Source organism: Eulemur rufifrons, chromosome 4, assembly GCF_041146395.1.
Source record: "Eulemur rufifrons isolate Redbay chromosome 4, OSU_ERuf_1, whole genome shotgun sequence".
NCBI classification, from domain to species: domain Eukaryota; kingdom Metazoa; phylum Chordata; class Mammalia; order Primates; family Lemuridae; genus Eulemur; species Eulemur rufifrons.
The window spans coordinates 8,930,760-8,948,150 of NC_090986.1; the positions used below are offsets into that span (position 1 = coordinate 8,930,760).

Below are 17,391 nucleotides of genomic sequence, written 5' to 3' on the forward strand. Positions count from 1 at the left end.
TCATGAAGGCAATCCAGCCTGCTTATGAATAAGACAGAATTCTCAACTAGCCAAGCCCCTGGTAACAGGCCCACACTCAAGGCAGACCTAACTGCATACCCAGCGGCAGACTTGTAACCCAGTTACAACCCCTCTGATCTGCAAACCCAGAGGAGACTCCATAAGCCTAGTACCCCAAAATGAATATCTTTACCTGCTGAAACTGGCTTATAAAAACTAGAAGAGGTGTGTGTTCCTTCAAATGTTCAGATAACAAAGCAAGTTTATATTATACCCATTTTCAATGCCTCTATTTTAACACAGTATTGGAAATCCCAGGCAGAAGTATTAGGAAAGAAAATGAAAAAAAAAACAGCTGTCCAAATAAAGAAAGAAGTAAAATTGTCACTGTTTGTGGATGGCAAGATCTTAGATACAGAAAACTATAAATAGTACATGAAAAAACGGTTTAAACTAAAATATGCACTCAGATGAAGTGCAGGTGAGCAAAATATTAGATTAACATAAAAATATCAGTGAATCCATACATTAACAACAAATAAAAAAAGAAAACAATATCATGTAAATAACACCAAAATATTAATTTTTAGCAATACATTTTACCAGGATGAAAAAGCTTTACACTGAAAGAATATAAAATACTGATGAGCGAAATTGAAAAAGACACCAATAAATGTAAAAATATCCCATTTTTAGGGATTCCAAGAATAAATACTTTTAAAGTGCCATATAATTCAATGTGTTCTATAGATTCAATCAACTCCCTATCAAAATTTTAATGGCATTTTCAATAAATATAAAAAACATAATGTTAACGTTTTTATGGAACTTCAATAGACTTTGTTTTCTTTTCTTCTTCTTTTTTTTTTTTTTTTCCTAGAAATAGTCTTGCTCTGTTGCCCAGGCTAGAGTGCCATGGTGTCAGCCCATTTCACAGCATCCTCAAACTCCTGGGCTCAAGCAATCCTCCTGTCTCAGTCTCCTGAGTAGCTGGGACTATAGGCATGCACCACTATGCCTGGCTATTTTTTTTCTATTAATATTTTCAGTCATCCGGATAATCTTTTCTATTTTTAGTAGAGATGGGGTCTGACTCTTGCTCAGCCTGGTCTGGAAGTGATCAAGCAATCTCTCAACTCAGCCTCCATGAGTAATAGGATTACAGCAATGAGCCACCATGCCTGGCCAAACTATAATAGACTTTGAATAGCTGGAGTAATCTTGAGGAAAAACAAAGCTGAAAGCATCATATTTTCTGATGTTGAACTATATTTCAAAACTATAGCAATAAAAACAGAATAGTATATATATTAAAAATGACACAACATCAGTGGAACAGAATAGAGAGCCCAGAAATCAACCCATGCTTACAAGGTCAACTAACCTTTGACAGACACAACAAGAATATACAATGCAGAAAGTATAGTCTCTCCAATAATGGGTGATAGAAAACCTGGGTATCCACAATCAAAATAAAAAAATTGGACAATTTATCTTACACCATGCCCCCAAATTCACACAAAATAAAATAAAGACTTGCGTAAGATATGAATCCTTGAGAATCTGAAAAGAAAATGTATGAAAAACCTTCTTGATATTGATATTGGTAATGGATTTCTTGAAAATGACACCAAAAGTATAAAAACAAAAAGAAAGATAAACAAGTTAGACTCCATCAAATTAAAATGCTTTTGCACAGCAAATAATAAAATATTTATAGGATGGGAGAAAACATTTGTAAACCATGTGTCTGATAAGAGGTTAATATCCAAATGATATAAGAAACATAAATGAAAGGCAAAAACAATAATAATGACCGTAATAATTGGTTGAAAAATAGGCCTAAGACTGAACTGATATTTTCCCAATGAAGACATACAAGTGGCCCACAGGTATATGAAAAGGTGCTCAACATCACCAGTTGTCAGGGAAATACAAATCAAAATCATGATGAGATATCACTTCATTCATACTTGTTAGGATGGCTAATATAAAAAAGAAAAGTTTTGACAATGATGTGAAGAAAAAGAAATCACTGTTGGTGAGTTTTAAATTGATAGATTCTTCTTTAAAGCAACGTGTAGGATCTTTAAAAAAAAAAACAACAGAATCACCATACAATTTACCAATCCCTCTTCTGTGTATATAATCAAAGGAAATAAAATCAGCATCTCAAATAAATACACGCACTCCCAAGTTCACTGCAGAATTATTCAAATACGCCAATAAATGAAAATAACTTAAATGTTTGTGAATGCTGAATGGACAAAAAAATGTGGTATATATACACACTAGATTATTATTTGGTTATAAAAATATTCAACCATTTCAACAACATAGATGGACGGGGAGGGCATTACACTAGCTGAAATAAGTCAGGTACAGAAAGACAAATATTGCATGATCTCCCTTATATGGGGAATCTAAAAAGGTTGTACTAATAGAAGCAGAAGGTGCAAAGGTGGTTGCCAGGGTCTGAGGTGGGGAAAATGAGGAGATATTGTTCAAAAGGTACAAACATTCATTTATATAATATAATGAATAAGTTTTGTGGACCTAATGTATAGCATTGTGACTATAGCTAATAATAATGGTTTTTATCTTAAAAATCTGCTATGATAGTAGACCTTAAGTGTTCTGACTACCAACAAAAGGTAACTGTGAAGTGTTAGATATGTCCATTAACTTGAATGTACCAATCATTTCACAATGGACACACATATCAAGTCATTACATCGTATACAATAATTGTATAGTTATACAACTTTTATTTGTGAGGAAAGTCCATATCACAGACATATATACATATATATAAATGTATATACACATATATGAATGACAGTCCCAGTAAGCTTCATACTAAAGAAGAGAAAATTATAAAATGATAGTTATTGAGAAATAAAGAAGATGGTTAAGATTATTTAAAATTTAAAAAAAGGTAAAATGCAGAAGTTAAATATAGGCTAAGCAATAATCTAAGGTGCTCAATGACAGAATATTTAAGAAATGTAGGGAGTAGATATATTAAACTATATTAAAGTTGAGGAATTTGGGTGTGTAGAGTTTATTATTAATCACAGTCCACAATAAAACAGAATTTAGAAGTAAAATAACATTAGATTTTATTATATTTAGGGAGATACTTAGTGTTCTGATAATATTACTGAGTAGGAATTTCTGTAGAATTGCATTTAACATTTCCATAGGATATGAAACAATAAAGCAGAAAATACAACATTTGCTTGTGGTGTTCTGGGATTTCTGAACCAAATACCAATACTACCACTACACTAAGACCTTTTAGATATGATGCAAAAAGGGAATTTAAAAAATCATTTGTCATTCACTGAGTTCCTCAGAAATACACCGATATTCCCATCTCTTGAAAAGCAATGGAAGAGCAGTCACATCCTGTGGTTCCTTGTTAGCCATGAAAAGGACTCTGACTCTCACTGTAAATGTGAAGGAAGATCACTGAAGATCACTAAGTCAAGTCCTTAGATAACTTAGGAACAAAGGCCAGAGATGCCCATATGTGAGATTAAGAGAAAGAAACAGGCTTCTCAGAAACCATTTCCATTGGAGCAGAACTGCCCAAACCACAATTTAAAGTCTGGCTTTCTCCTTGACCTCTCACCTGTGTCATGTGCTTCATTCACTCCCACCTACCTGGGTGTTCTGCTACAGTTCCATGCCTCTTCACAGTCCATAGCCCTTTCCTTTGCTCCAGACAGGTGATCAGGTGTGGCTTATAGACAGCAAGACCTGTTTTATGAGAGAAAAAATGATATCACCCTTGCTCAGATTCTTCAATTACCTACCTAGTATTGTGCTCAGCAGAAAAGAGAGAACATGGCCGGGTGCAGTGGCTCATGCCTGTAATCCTAGCACTCTGGGAGGCCGAAGCGGGTGGATCCCTCGAGGTCAGGAGTTCAAGACCAGTCTGAGCAAGAGCAAGACCATGTCTCTACTAAAAAATAGAAAGAAATTATCTGGTCAACTAAAAATGTATAGAGAAAAAATTAGCCGGGCATGGTGGTGCATGCCTGTAGTCCCAGCTACTTGGGAGGCTGAGGCAGGAGGATCATTTAAGCCCAGGGGTTTGAGGTTGCTGTGAGCTAGGCTGACGCCACGGCACTCACTCTAGCCCGGGCAACAGAGCGAGATTCTGTCTCAAAAAAAAAAAAAGAAAAAAAGAAAGAAAAGAAAGAACATTATATAAGATTTTAGAAAATTAATCAAAAAGTACCATTCCCTGATGAAAACTTTAGAATATTTAGGAAATATTTAAAATTTGTGGGTCTTGGTCAGGTGTGTTGGCTCACACCTATAATCCTAGCACTCTATGAGGCCAAAGTAAGACAATCGCTTGAGGTCAGGAGTTTGAAACCAGCCTGAGCAAGAGCAGGACCCCATCCCTACTAAAATTAAAAAAATTAGCCAGGCATGGTAGCACACACCTACAGTCCCAGCAACAACTATTGAGGGTGAAGCAGGGGGATCACTTGATCCCAAGAGTTTGAGGTTGCAGTAAGCTATGTTGACACCACTGCACTCTAGCCAGGGTGACAGAGCAAGACTCTGTCACAAAAGCAAAATAAAACAAAAGTAAAATAAAATAAAAGAAAATGTGTGGGTTGTTATCTCTATTACCCAGCACTAGTGAATCAAAAACTGATGCTGGAAATTTAATTTTACGGTGTAGATAATATTTTATGCCATTAAATTTCTGAAATTACCACTAATCTAGAATGAAGGATACAGATCAGCTCAAGAATGGGTAAGATTAAAGTCAAGATAAAACATCTTGAAGATTTTTCCTGTACAACAAATCCCCAAGATTTCCTTCGAAACAAAGATCTAAAATTAATTCATATAAAGCAGAAACTCCCAGAAAGCTTCCTACAAAGGAAGGATATGAAATCCTTAGTGTGGAATACAAATTGTGTATTGAAGTTATCCTCACCAAGGGAGACCAGGTTTCTGTAGTTCTCCAACATCACATCTCTATACAAATTCCGCTGAACAGTGCCCAGGCATGCCCACTCTTCTGGAGAAAATTCTATGGTCACATCCCTGAATGTCAACAGTCCCTGAAAGAAAAACACATATTTGCAAAGTGACTATGGGAAGAGTTCTTAATTTGGCTCCAGGTGAAATGAAAGAGGGAAGATAACATTTTCTTAATTATATGAGTGACTGGAATTGTTCCAAAAGACAATTTTTAACACAAAAATATACTGTAATGTATTCTGTAACTCTGAGGAATGAAACTGACAATAAGATCAACAAATCCAGTGTAGGTACTATAGTTTTCTGGATGATACAGTATAAAATTCAAGACACCAAAACAAACATTTACATTTTTAAGTTCTACATTACATCATGCAGGATAAGTTGTATATATATGTCAGATGGAAAAGTCATGCTCAGGTAAAAGGTACCTCTCACACTTTAATGTGTACAACAGGCCTGGAAAGGAAACGACTTGCTCAAGTTCATGCAGGTGCCGCTCCCCATCATTGGCATCCCCACCTGAGTTCTGCCTCCTGTCAAATCACTCACTGTCTCCCATCGCCCCTCCTCCATGGTCTAAAGTTCTACTCTCCTTTATATTTAACTCCACATTCTCTTCTTTTACATGCATGCATGTGTACATATGTAAATTACATATTGTGTCTACATGTATGCATACATATATACATGTGTTTTTATATTCTCTACATGGTACCTAATTAACCTAAAAATGAATGAGTGCTCATAATTAAATAAATAAGAACAAATGTTTCCCAATTTCACACGACGTGAATAAATATTTCGGTGAATATGACTAGTTTACTATGTTTAGTTTAATAAAAACAATCATGTCTTCTGATATATCAGCAAAATACTCATTTACTTAACTTTAAGGTTATTGCTTTTATAATACTTGCCTAACAGACTAGTATAAAAATGGCTATAACAAAAAGTTTAACCTGAGATGATGACTAGATTTTTCTTATGTCTCATGAAATTTTACAAACATAATTGTTAACAATGAATAAAGCAGACATAAATGGAATGGAAGTTAATAAATCAACTTGTAATAATAATTATGTTTCATAATATGTTTATTTAAAAATGTTTTTCAAATATTTTTGGTAACTATACTCTTAGAGTTTTGCAATGGTAAATTAAATCATGAATATTCATTGACTATATAGATCATTTCCAAATAAGATATAATGCTAAGACATTAATTACTAAATATGAGTTTAAGCTTATATACATTTGATTTCTTATTTCACAGATAAAATATATTTAGATTTTGGCCGGGCGAGGTGGCTCACGCCTGTAATCCTAGCACTCTGGGAGGCCGAGGCGGGTGGATCGCTCGAGGTCAGGAGTTCGAGACCAGCCTGAGCAAGAGTGAGACCCCGTCTCTACTAAAAAATAGAAAGAAATTATATGGACAACTAAAATATATATATACAAAAAATTAGCCAGGCATGGTGGCGCATGCCTGTAGTCCCAGCTACTCGGGAGGCTGAGGCAGTAGGATCGCTTAAGTCCAGGAGTCTGAGGTTGCTGTGAGCTAGACTGACGCCACGGCACTCACTCTAGCCCGGGCAACAGAGTGAGACTCTGTCTCAAAAAAAAATATATATATATTTAGATATGTTAGGAAATATGTTCTTTTCTACATTGAAAAATTATTCAATGGGTATTTTTCTAAACATTATTAAACGCATATTCATAAATTATTAGTAGGTGAGCCACCGTTAAACTTCCCTACATCTTATGTTTTCACTATGAATTAAAGTTACTAAGACTTAAAATTCTTACCAACATATGGTAACTAAAACTAGAGAAAAGAGAAACAATTCCACATGAAGTGTATATAAATAAAATAAGATGTATGTTTTTGTGTGTGCAAAAGGCTATTGAAATATACGGAAGGATGTGATCTCTGGTTAAAAAAAGTAACTTTGCCTAGTTTAGAAGTTATTTAAAGGCTGAATTCAATTGAAAGAATAAAAGAAAAAAATGAAAGAGATAAACTGAGTGGGTACAGAAAGTTAGAGAAAAAAGAGAATGGAAATATAAGAGATTATAAAAGGTGTATAGAAATCTTATCTTGTGTGGCCAAAACTGATTGAAATTGGATACATTTGTTTATAAGGTTTTATTAAAATTAGCTTTAATATTAATAATACAGAAATTCAAGGGTAAAATTTGGCTTTCTTGTTTCAAGAAGATTTTCATGAAGTATTAATTGGAGATAATAAAAGTATTTGCTTCACCTTTTCAGGAAACTGTAAAAAAAAAAAAAAAAGAAAGAAAAGAAAAGAAAAAAGAAAGAAAGAAAATGACCAAATTTCTTAGTTCAATTTTTGTTTAACTATGACCCTCTACTCTTTTCCTATTCCTTCTTGGGGATTTCTTTCTGAGCTTCACAGAGACTGAGAAACTCCTTTCACTGGTCAAATAACTCAGTCTATTTGCAACATGTGACCAACTTCTCAGCATTTCTATTGTGAACACTACCCTCAGTCCTCCAGACCAATGGAATATATAAATGAGGTACTACAGCATCAACTGACAAAGTTTACAGAAACTTTTACCCTTCTCTGGACTAATGCTCTCCTATTGGTATATTTAATATATGTTCTAGGCAAGGCATGGTGGCTCATGCCTATAATACTACCACTCTGGGAGGCTGAGGCAGAAGGATTGTTTGAAGTCAGGAGTTTGAGACCCCATCTCTACCAAAAATAGAAAAAATTACCCAGGCATGGTGGTGCACACCTATAGTCCCAGTTACTCAGGAGGCTGAGGCAGGAGGATTGCTTGAGCCCAGGAGTTTGAGCTTGCTGTGAGCTAGGCTGATGCCACGGCACTCCAGCCCGGGCAACAGAGGGAGACTCTGTCTCATAAAAAAAAAAAAAAAAAAGTTCTACCCCCTTTGGAAAACATTAGCTTTCTCCCTTCAAAATAACAACATAAAAGCCCATGTACCTACATTAAGTAGCACATAAATAAGATCTCCTTAAAGGTGATATTCTTCATTATCACAACTTCAACCTAGAAATTATGTTTATTGAAAATACCATCAAAAAACATTCCCTCTATCCCTGGTGGTAGAAACCACATCAGGTATTGCTGATCAGTCTCTGTGATGCTAAACTGAAGGTCAATATCTCTTGTAACATTTTGTCACCCCTCCATCTAAAAACAGCTCTGACAAAACCCAACACTGGACTATTTACCTCAAATTTTTCCCTAGGAATGACCACCTATCTATTATAGATGGAGATTCTATTTGGGGGAAAACTATCAATTGCCTGCCTGGCCATCAAGATAGCTGCATGCAATTTAGAGTGCTTTTGCCTTAACAAGGTGCCACTTCCCATGAACACATAAATAGACATTTTCCTATAACCTTAGGAAAAATTGCTGGTAGGTCAAAGTGCTACCTCTATCACACATCAACAAAAAGCAACCGATTTGCTGGCAGAGGTTGTATTAGACATCACATTGCTTTAGATTATATGTTATCTGAGCAAGGAGACATATGTAAAGTGGCAAATACCTCTCATGTATACATAAATAGTTCTCATGAAATAAAAACTAATCTAGGAGAAATCATAAAAGATGACACTTTTAGAGACAAGTCTCTAAGAAAGAACCTAGATTTACTTTTCTTCCTGATGTTTATAATTGAACCTCGAATAGGTTTTTGTTGTTCTGGCATACAAATCCTCTTTTGATTATCCTTATGAGCATTATATTCTACTATTCAAATTATTAATGCTATGTATCTCATGGTTTTACTTCTTCCAAGAAAATTAAAATCATGGTATTCCAAAGATTACAGATAATAAAACAAGCAACAGCGGCTATATAAACCAATGACTGGACTGAAATCTCATTCTTGGCACTCTGTGATGCCATTTCAATTTTGCTTTTGGGTGCTCTTAAAATATCTCACTAAGCTACATCCTCTTCCCCCTTTCCCAGTGTGGGACAGGACTGTCTAAGAATGAGAATACCTGGTGATGAGGGACACCTAGACACTGACACTTTGAGCCACAGAGCTTCTGAAGTGAAATATTTTGATTAAAAGGGAGAAATATGAAAGAAAAGAAACCGTTTGTCTAAAAAATGCAAGCCTCCTCTAAATCATCAGGCTCAGAGAAGCACAGAAATGAGGCGGCAGTCATGTTCCACTCCCCACCTTGAGTATTAAGCTAATTAATCATCTCTAGAAACTGCTTGCTCTGTGTGGCCTCTAGACTGAACACAAGTAGCTATAAATCAACCTAAAGTGCCACATGCTGAACACCATAACTCACTGCATACTTCAACAACTTACAGCCAATCACTGATCAATGTTTGTGTAAATAAACAAGAATTCCTGACAAACAAGTTTGCGTTTGCCCTCTCCATATCCCCACTTTTGCCTTTAAAAACCTGTTTATAACAAGTACCAAAAGGATCTCATAGCCAAGGTTACTTTGGTCTGTACTTACTCTGGCTCAAGGTAAACTCTTCAAAATTATATTTTGTGCCTCAGTTTCTTCCTTTAGATTCAAAAATTTACAAAGTGTTAATACCTGGGGGACAACACCAAAAATGGCCTTGTCTACAACATCAAAAACTGAACTTGAAACAAAGTCCCATTAACAGTGGAATGTGTGAGCAAATCGGGTGAGCCACAGCCTCAGACACCAGTATGTGTGCCACAAACTGAGGCACAGAAGCCACAGAAAAACCTTTGGAGCATAATATTAAAAGAATATTAAAGGTAACATTAAATTATGAGAACTCAAAGAAGCAAAACTGAGCCATCCTCTGCTTCACGATAGACATTTAAGCTACAAAGAGTCACAAAAAGAATTCAGGATGGCAGTGGCCTCTGGGTGCAGAAGGGAGGTGAGATCAGGGGGCACACCACAGCTGCCTGAGGCTGTTCATTTACTTGGATGTTCATATTCTTATTACTTAAATTCTGCATGAAACTATTTAAGAATATTCTTTACTTCTTCATATCATATCACTCAATCCACTCTGATTTTCTGGCAAGAAAATAAGAATCTTAAACTCAAATCATGGAATAAAATACACAAATACTTGGGAAAACTGGAATTACATGGTAGCAAGATTTTATAAGGGAAACAAAAGGGAAACAGCTCAGACAAGCAGCCTGTTTCATCCATAGTTCACCAGGAACCCTATATTCAGTAGGTTGAACACATTCTCAAGCTTGGGATCCACTCCTAGTGTGGAGATACAGCCTAGTGTGGCTCACTGTTAGGTAGTGAGTGAGAGAAACCTGAGAAGCTGGGAAATTTAATTCTGGGAGCTCCACACATCCTACTGCCCCTCCTCACAGGATGGAGATGCTCCCTCTTCCAGTTTCTCAATTTTCACCAGTGATCACTCACCAGGAGTCAGTTTAAGGTTTTGACTTATGATGTCATTATTGTGACAACACTTCTAACACCAAAATGTTTGGCATTTGCTGAGCATCAATCAATTCTCCAACACTAATTGGTGGGCCAGCAATTCAATCCTGACACCATCCGGAGATAGCATAGAACCCACAGCTTCAGGGCCTGGTCCCACATCAGTGCTCACACTTAAGACTCCATTTGGCCGGGCACGGTGGCTCACGCCTGTAATCCTAGCACTCTGGGAGGCCGAGGCGGGTGGATCGCTCAAGGTCAGGAGTTCAAGACCAGCCTGAGCAAGAGTGAGACCCTGTCTCTACTAAAAATAGAAAGAAATTATATGGACAACTAAAAATATATAGAGAAAAATTAGCCGGGCATAGTGGCGCATTCCTGTAGTCCCAGCTACTCGGGAGGCTGAGGCAGTAGGATCGCTTAAGCCGAGGAGTCTGAGGTTGCTGTGAGCTAAGCTGACGCCACGGCACTCACTCTAGCCTGGGCAACAAAGTGAGACTCTGTCTCAAAAAAAAAAAAAAAAAAAAAAAAAGACTCCACTTGCAAGCCCTGAGGGCCCATCTATACTTCTGAACAACTGCCCATAAACCAGGGTTCTCATAATCCCCTTCTCACATTCAATAATTTGATGTAACTACTCATAGAACTCAGTAAAATACTTTAAATACATTTACAAATTTATTAAAATTGCTACACTTCTGAATGGAAAAATGGAAAAGTGTAGGGCAAGGGAAAGTGGTGGGGTAAGATGGGGCTGGAAAGTATACCCGGCAAATAGCTGTGATTAAAGAAACCCCCAACCTTTTTGTTCATCGAGAGCATCTAACTGCAAAAACAAACAAACAAACAAACAAAAAACAAAAACCCACCACAAAAAAAAACAAACACCTTTCCCATTATGACTTAGATGATGCTCCCTCTTTTACCTACCATAAAGCCAGACACAGACTCTAAAAATTTCCATTTTTGTCTCATAAACAATTAGATAAACAATTCTACTTTCACTGGTTTGAACAGAATATTTGTTGAGGCAATACAGCTTAAGTTACTCTCTTTCTGCCAGGTCCCTGAAATTGGTGCCCCCTCAGCCTTAGCCAGCAGACAACCCCTCTCTGTGCTCCTTCTAAGAACAGTATGAATACTAGGTAAATCAGTTTCTGATTTTGCCACCACACATTCTGCGTTCCCCCTCCCACCTGTCTTCCAAACTTATTTACTCCTGCCTGTGAAAGAAGCTTGTAGATCTTCTATTTGGTGCTTTTCTTATATTGCAATACTACTTTACAACACAGTCACTTCCCACCTAAATCTGAATTTGTTTCACTTGTCAATGTATAAAAATAGCCCCAAGACAATGACAGTTGCAATCATAGATGGGGCATCACACACTCCTGCCATCCCAAACCCAACCAAACTTTCCTCTGGATCCCCAGATTTCCAGGGCTCTATAGCTTCTCAGGATAAAGGGCTCCTGCCATGACATTGTGAGCAGGCGGGGACACCTCCGAGGGTGGCTCCCCAGAAGAAATAATTGGGCCTTCAATGACCTCTTCTTGCAAAGTGAAGACTGGCCTTGGCTTCGAGTCACTGGGCTTATGTCTCTGCTTCTCAGTCAGGGTTATTCATTTAATTGTAAATGAGAAAATACCCAGTGTTTCAAGAATCCAGCAAAATCACTAAAACTCAGATTTTATGTTTATAAAAGGGAAGGAAATTCTGAAGCCAAAAAATCTCAAACCACAAGTGTTTTTTCTCTTCTCTCACACAACATCAATCAGCACAGAAGATTTCTCTGACAAAAAATGTACAATTTCACCCTACCACTACAGAAGCAATCAATTTTGCAGGAGACACCAGCTAAATATCTCCAAATACAGTTAAATTGTGACACTATCTACCTGGACATAGCATCAAATCACACAGAATGAGGACTCAGTCCCACAAAATTGTCCCCACTTCAGACACCAGTTGCAAATCCAGGCCTCCAAAACCTCTGACTAACCAGCTTCAAATAACAGGTCTAAGGACTGAACTCTGATCTGTTCTTTTGCTCAAAATTCTTCCCTAAGGTGGTCTGATGAGTCATGCTCACAAATGGTAAAATCCCACTAGGCAGGTTTTGTGAACCAAATATAGTGTGGTTTACTTCCCAACCTGACTCTGGTATAGCATTGGCATCACCTAAAAGATAGAAAACCCCCCCATCTTAACTCAAGCATCCTAGCAGATTCTTATCTTAACTTGAAAGATTCTCCTATCTGGACCTCCCAGAGTGTTCACACCTTTATCATAAATTAAGCATTTCCTTTCTGGTCTTTTAGATAAAGCCTAACTACCTCAGCCAAAGAATCTTTAAACCCACCTATAACCTGTAAGCACCCCCACTGCTCCGAGATATCCCACATTTTTGGGCCAAACCAATGTATGTCTCTCATGTATTGACTTATGACTTTACCTTTAACCCCCACCTCTCTGAAATGTATAAAACCAAACTATAACCCAACCACCACGAGTCCACTTGCTCAAGGCTTCTTGGGAGTGACTCTGGGCCATGTCCTCAAATTTGGCTCAGAATAAACCTCTTTCAAATATTTCAGAGTTTGGATTTTTCCATGCCTCCCTTTGTAGATTTGATTCATTTGCTAGACCATCTGAAACAACCCGGGGAAACACTTATATTTACCGCTTTATTGTGAAAGATATATTAAAAGATATACACAAACAGCCAGATGAAGAGATACATAGAGCAAGGTATGGGGGAAGGGGTGCAGAGCTTTTGAGTCCTTGCTAGGCTCACCGCCTTTCAGAAACCACGTGCTCAGCTGTCTGGAAGCTCCCCAGACCTTGTCCTTTTTTTAAAAAACTGAAGTTTCATTTCATGGGCATAACTAATTTAACAATAGGCCATTTTCAATCAACTTAATCTTCAGCCCAAAGGTTCACGGTGAGACTGAAATTTCCATCCCTCTAAGCACATGGCTGCTTCCCCTGTCAACAAGCCTCCCATCCAGTGGTTTCTAGGGACTTTGCAAAACAAACCACACAGGAACATAAGCTCAGGTGGGTTTGAAAGGCTTATTGTAAATAACAAAAGACTGCCTTTCACCTTTACCATTCAGGAGCTCCTTCAGGAACCAAGAACAAAAGACCAAATATTTAAAGAAAAGAAATTCTTATTGCTCTAGTCATTTAGCAAATACCAAGGCTTACAGGAGCTGAGACCCAGGAAACATGGACAAACACAAAGAGTGTATCTATTACAATATCACAGAAATTGTAAGGCATTTAAATTTTATACCTCAACAGGAAAATCAAAAGTATCTAGCCATTTCAGAAAAATAAACGGGTCATTTAATTGTTATTTTCATGGTAACAAATTATTCTGCAAACAATCATGTGTGAATACTTCTAGGAATTGCCAAATCCTATCTCATAGGATTTATCATTAAACTCCAACATCCAGCTAACAGGATACAGAACTGAATTACCCACTGTCACAAATTCTCCACCAAGCACAAGAGAGAAACTGATGCTTGGGTAAATCTTTGTAATTCACCAATTTTTCTACTGCACTTTCTTGTGGAAATATATTAATTTTTCTGCAACAAAAATGCAAGAGATTCTTTCTATTTCCTTCCCTGAGTAGCATTCCCAAAACAAAAGTCCTGAAATTCCATTGAAAATTACCTCCAAATAAGACATATTTCTAAGTAAGAGCCACCACAGTGAGGCCAGAGTGAGTGGTGGCTCGCACCTGTAATTCTAGCATTTTCAGAGCCCAAGGTGGGAGGATTGCTTCAGGCCAGGAGTTTGAGACCAGCATGGGCAACATAGTGAGATCTGTCTCTACAAAAAACATTTAAAAATTATCCAGCATGATGCCACCTACCAATAGTTGTACCTATTAAGGAGGCTGAGGCAGGAGGATAGTTTGAGTCTAGTCATTGAGGGCTGCAGTGAGCTATAATCATGCCACTGCCCTCTCTGGCCTGTGCAAAAGATTGAAACTGCTAAAACAAACAAACAAACAACCACAACAAACAACAACAAAAACAACAAACCAAAACTAGACCTGAGAAACTTACTACACTCACTCTAGGGAAGAAAATAGGTAAATAATAATTTTTAACAAATGGAATTTATGTGGTTTTTATTTTCTGAAATCCACCACTTTCATGCCTCTTTTGAAGTATTTTTTATCTTTCAAGCTGGACTGCCAAAATTGATTTTACTGTTAATGAAAAACCAAAGTTGAAATGAGTGAACAAATCCTTTCCAGGTGACACACCCACGGAGGACCAGTGAAGACAGAAACAGTCATGTCTGACTCAGTGTCAAGTCAGGCCATCCTAGCACTTGGGACACACTCCCACACCCAGCCTGCTCACCATACTGCTCAAAGACCACCCTCCCAGGAGCCACTGCACCATTCCTGCACCACACTGAGTGCCTGAAGTGCAAATTGCTTTGCAGGTTCTTGTACCAGCTCACTGGGGAGGGTTTTTCTTGTCCTTGGGGATAGTTTTATCCCTCACAAGTGTTAGAAAATCCAAAGAACAGGAATCATTTTTGTCTTTTCCCCTTAAAACCAGCAACTGATTGGTTGGCCACCAATGTGTCTCCAAGAAATGAAAACTGGGGTTGGGAGAAGAAAATATTAAAGTCTCAAGGGGTTAGGTTTTCAGGTGAAAGGTACACCAGAAGACTCTCTCAGCCCCGGGGCATCCAGCAAGCTGGTCCCCATAGGCTCCAGCCCCATACCTCAGGCTGTCCTGTGCAAGGAGGTGACCCAGGGCTGATTGTGATGAGGCACAATAATCAGTATAGCTCTGTGAGCCACAGTGAGACCATCTTGTATGCAGGCTAGTGCAGCCATCTTGTGTACGAACTCACTGTTGTGTAAAGTTAAAAAAAATTTATACAGTGATTAATTTGTAAGTGATTGTTTAAAATCATTAGGTGTATAGTTACATTGTACTACACTTGGCAGTTCCTTGGGAAAATGTTCCTTGGATGTTCCATAAGGAAATGTTCCTTGATTTAATGGATGCTATCTGCTTCTGTAAGTTTGCTTGCTTATGAATTATTGTAATCAACATGTTTTTTTAGCCATATGTGTATTGTTAGTATTGTTAGTGGTGAAGGTATATAACCCCTGCTCACTTTAAGCTCGGGGCCATTCTCTGTCTCTGGACTTTTCCAGGACAGGGGGTGGTCGCTGGCCAGCTAATAAAGACTCCTAATTTGGCTCAATTCGGTCTTTAGGTGGTCATTTCTCGCGCATCTTAGGCTATAACACTGATGATATATTCACTAGACACTCCAGGACACATGGCTTCCGTGGGTGTCTTCAATCATCCTCAGATAGCTGTGGAACCCATGACCAGAAAAAAACAGGACAGTGGCTGAGGACACATCACCCTGTAAAGTCTCCAGGGAAGAAACTCAACCTAAAGACATCCTGGTAAGATGTCTGTGCCTAGGAAAGATAAAAGAAGAAGAGGCACAAAGAGGTTTTACAAAGGGGTGTCAAGCGAATATTCTCTGATTTCCTCTGATCTGAAATTTTCAGCAACAGAAAACAAATGTTCTTAGAAGACAATTACTGTATTGTGAAATAATAATAAACAATTAAAATACTCTTTCCCCTTAAACAACACAATAAAAACAAATAATTGATAATTTTTTGAATTGTGAGGGGAAGCTGGCATTTGGGAATGTGGAGAAAGAACTGGAAATTTAGGATTTCACTGTAAGCCCTAGAAGAGTTAACACTGGGGGCATAGTGTTGGATTTGAGACCCTGCATGCCATACATCTGGAAAACACAGGAAAAAAACCAGTCCCTCTGTGGAGTATTAAAATAACTAAATAGGAGGCAATTAGACTGAAGTGACTCTAGTGCCCTGGGTTCCTACCTAATACAGAAATATAACTCAAATGTATTTTTTATAAATTACTACCTTGATGAGAAGCAAAATTCAGGCTTAACCAACCACGAAGCACCAATTACAGGTAACCACCTCTGATTACAAAACCAGAAAATAGCCATTGTCATAGTCCAAAACAGGTGACTACAAAACTGTAACCAATTACTGAATTAGGTTTCCTTCTTCATGCACTTTATAAAACCCTTCCCTTCAAGGCCCCCGGGGACCCCAAAGCACAAACCATTGCTGGCTGATTCCGGATTCATAAATTGCCGTTTGCCCTTATGAACTCTTTAATGTTTTAACAGTGTCTTAGTTTAATTTTTAATGAGAGGACTGGGGACCCCAATGAGCATAGCTCCTCCCACACACGAGCCCCCGCACACCGAGCAGGATCCTCCCATGACGACCCTCCTGCGTCCTCACCGCACACTGAGGAAGACGCGGAGCCGCGGGCGCAGACCGGCCCACACACGGCTCCTGCTGGGCCACATACGCCTCAGCGGATGGACAGGACGCTCGGGGTCCGGCTGCCGGCCCAGGCCCAGCGCCACCCTTTGGCTGAAGGGGACTGAGGACCGAGCTGTACCAGCAGGGACTCCGATCCGCAGACAACGCGGCTGACTGTGGGGAAGCCTAGGTCCACCACAGCCACTTCCAGTGGGTTCCAACTGGCCCTCGCCCCCCTCAGGACACCTGGCCTGCATACTCACCGGTTCCTGGATTCGGGGGTATCCCGCCATCCTCCACAGAGCCTTCCAGTAACCCCCAGAGGAGAAGCTGCAGCAGAGCCTCCCCGACCTCCCAGAGCAACGGCGAAGGAGCAGTGAATAGGAGGAAGCTTAACGACCTGACGCAAGAGAAAAAGGTCCCGCCAAGATGGTGGAAGACCCCGCCTCTTCCGCTGCTCGCCGATTGGACAGTTCCCGCAGCGGTGCCCCTCGTTGAATAAGGCCCCAAGCCCACCCTGTAGGGCCCTGAGTGACAGGTGATGGGATCCCACACATTCATGGC

General features: G+C 38.8%; 1 protein-coding gene across 1 annotated transcript; it reads right to left on the reverse strand.

Moving 5' to 3' along the window:
- Positions 1-3,655: 3,655 nt before the first annotated feature.
- LOC138382420 (zinc finger protein 679-like) lies at positions 3,656-17,120 on the reverse strand. Its single transcript, XM_069466928.1, has 3 exons — positions 17,091-17,120; positions 4,967-5,093; positions 3,656-3,765 (listed from the first exon to the last, which is right to left on the reverse strand). Exons 1-3 carry the CDS (start codon positions 17,118-17,120, stop codon positions 3,656-3,658), a joined length of 267 nt encoding a protein of 88 aa, XP_069323029.1.
- Positions 17,121-17,391: the final 271 nt, after the last annotated feature.

Bases quoted from the DNA above. Each gene is read 5' to 3' on its own strand.
- LOC138382420 (XM_069466928.1), bottom strand. From the start codon at position 17,120: ATGGCGGGATACCCCCGAATCCAGGAACCG. The intron at 5,094-17,090 runs GTGAGTATGCAG...TTTTTCTTTCAG, and splicing joins ACCCCCGAATCCAGGAACCG to GGACTGTTGACATTCAGGGA. The intron at 3,766-4,966 runs GTGAGGATAACT...CTCATAAAACAG, and splicing joins CAGAAACCTGGTCTCCCTTG to GTCTTGCTGTCTATAAGCCA.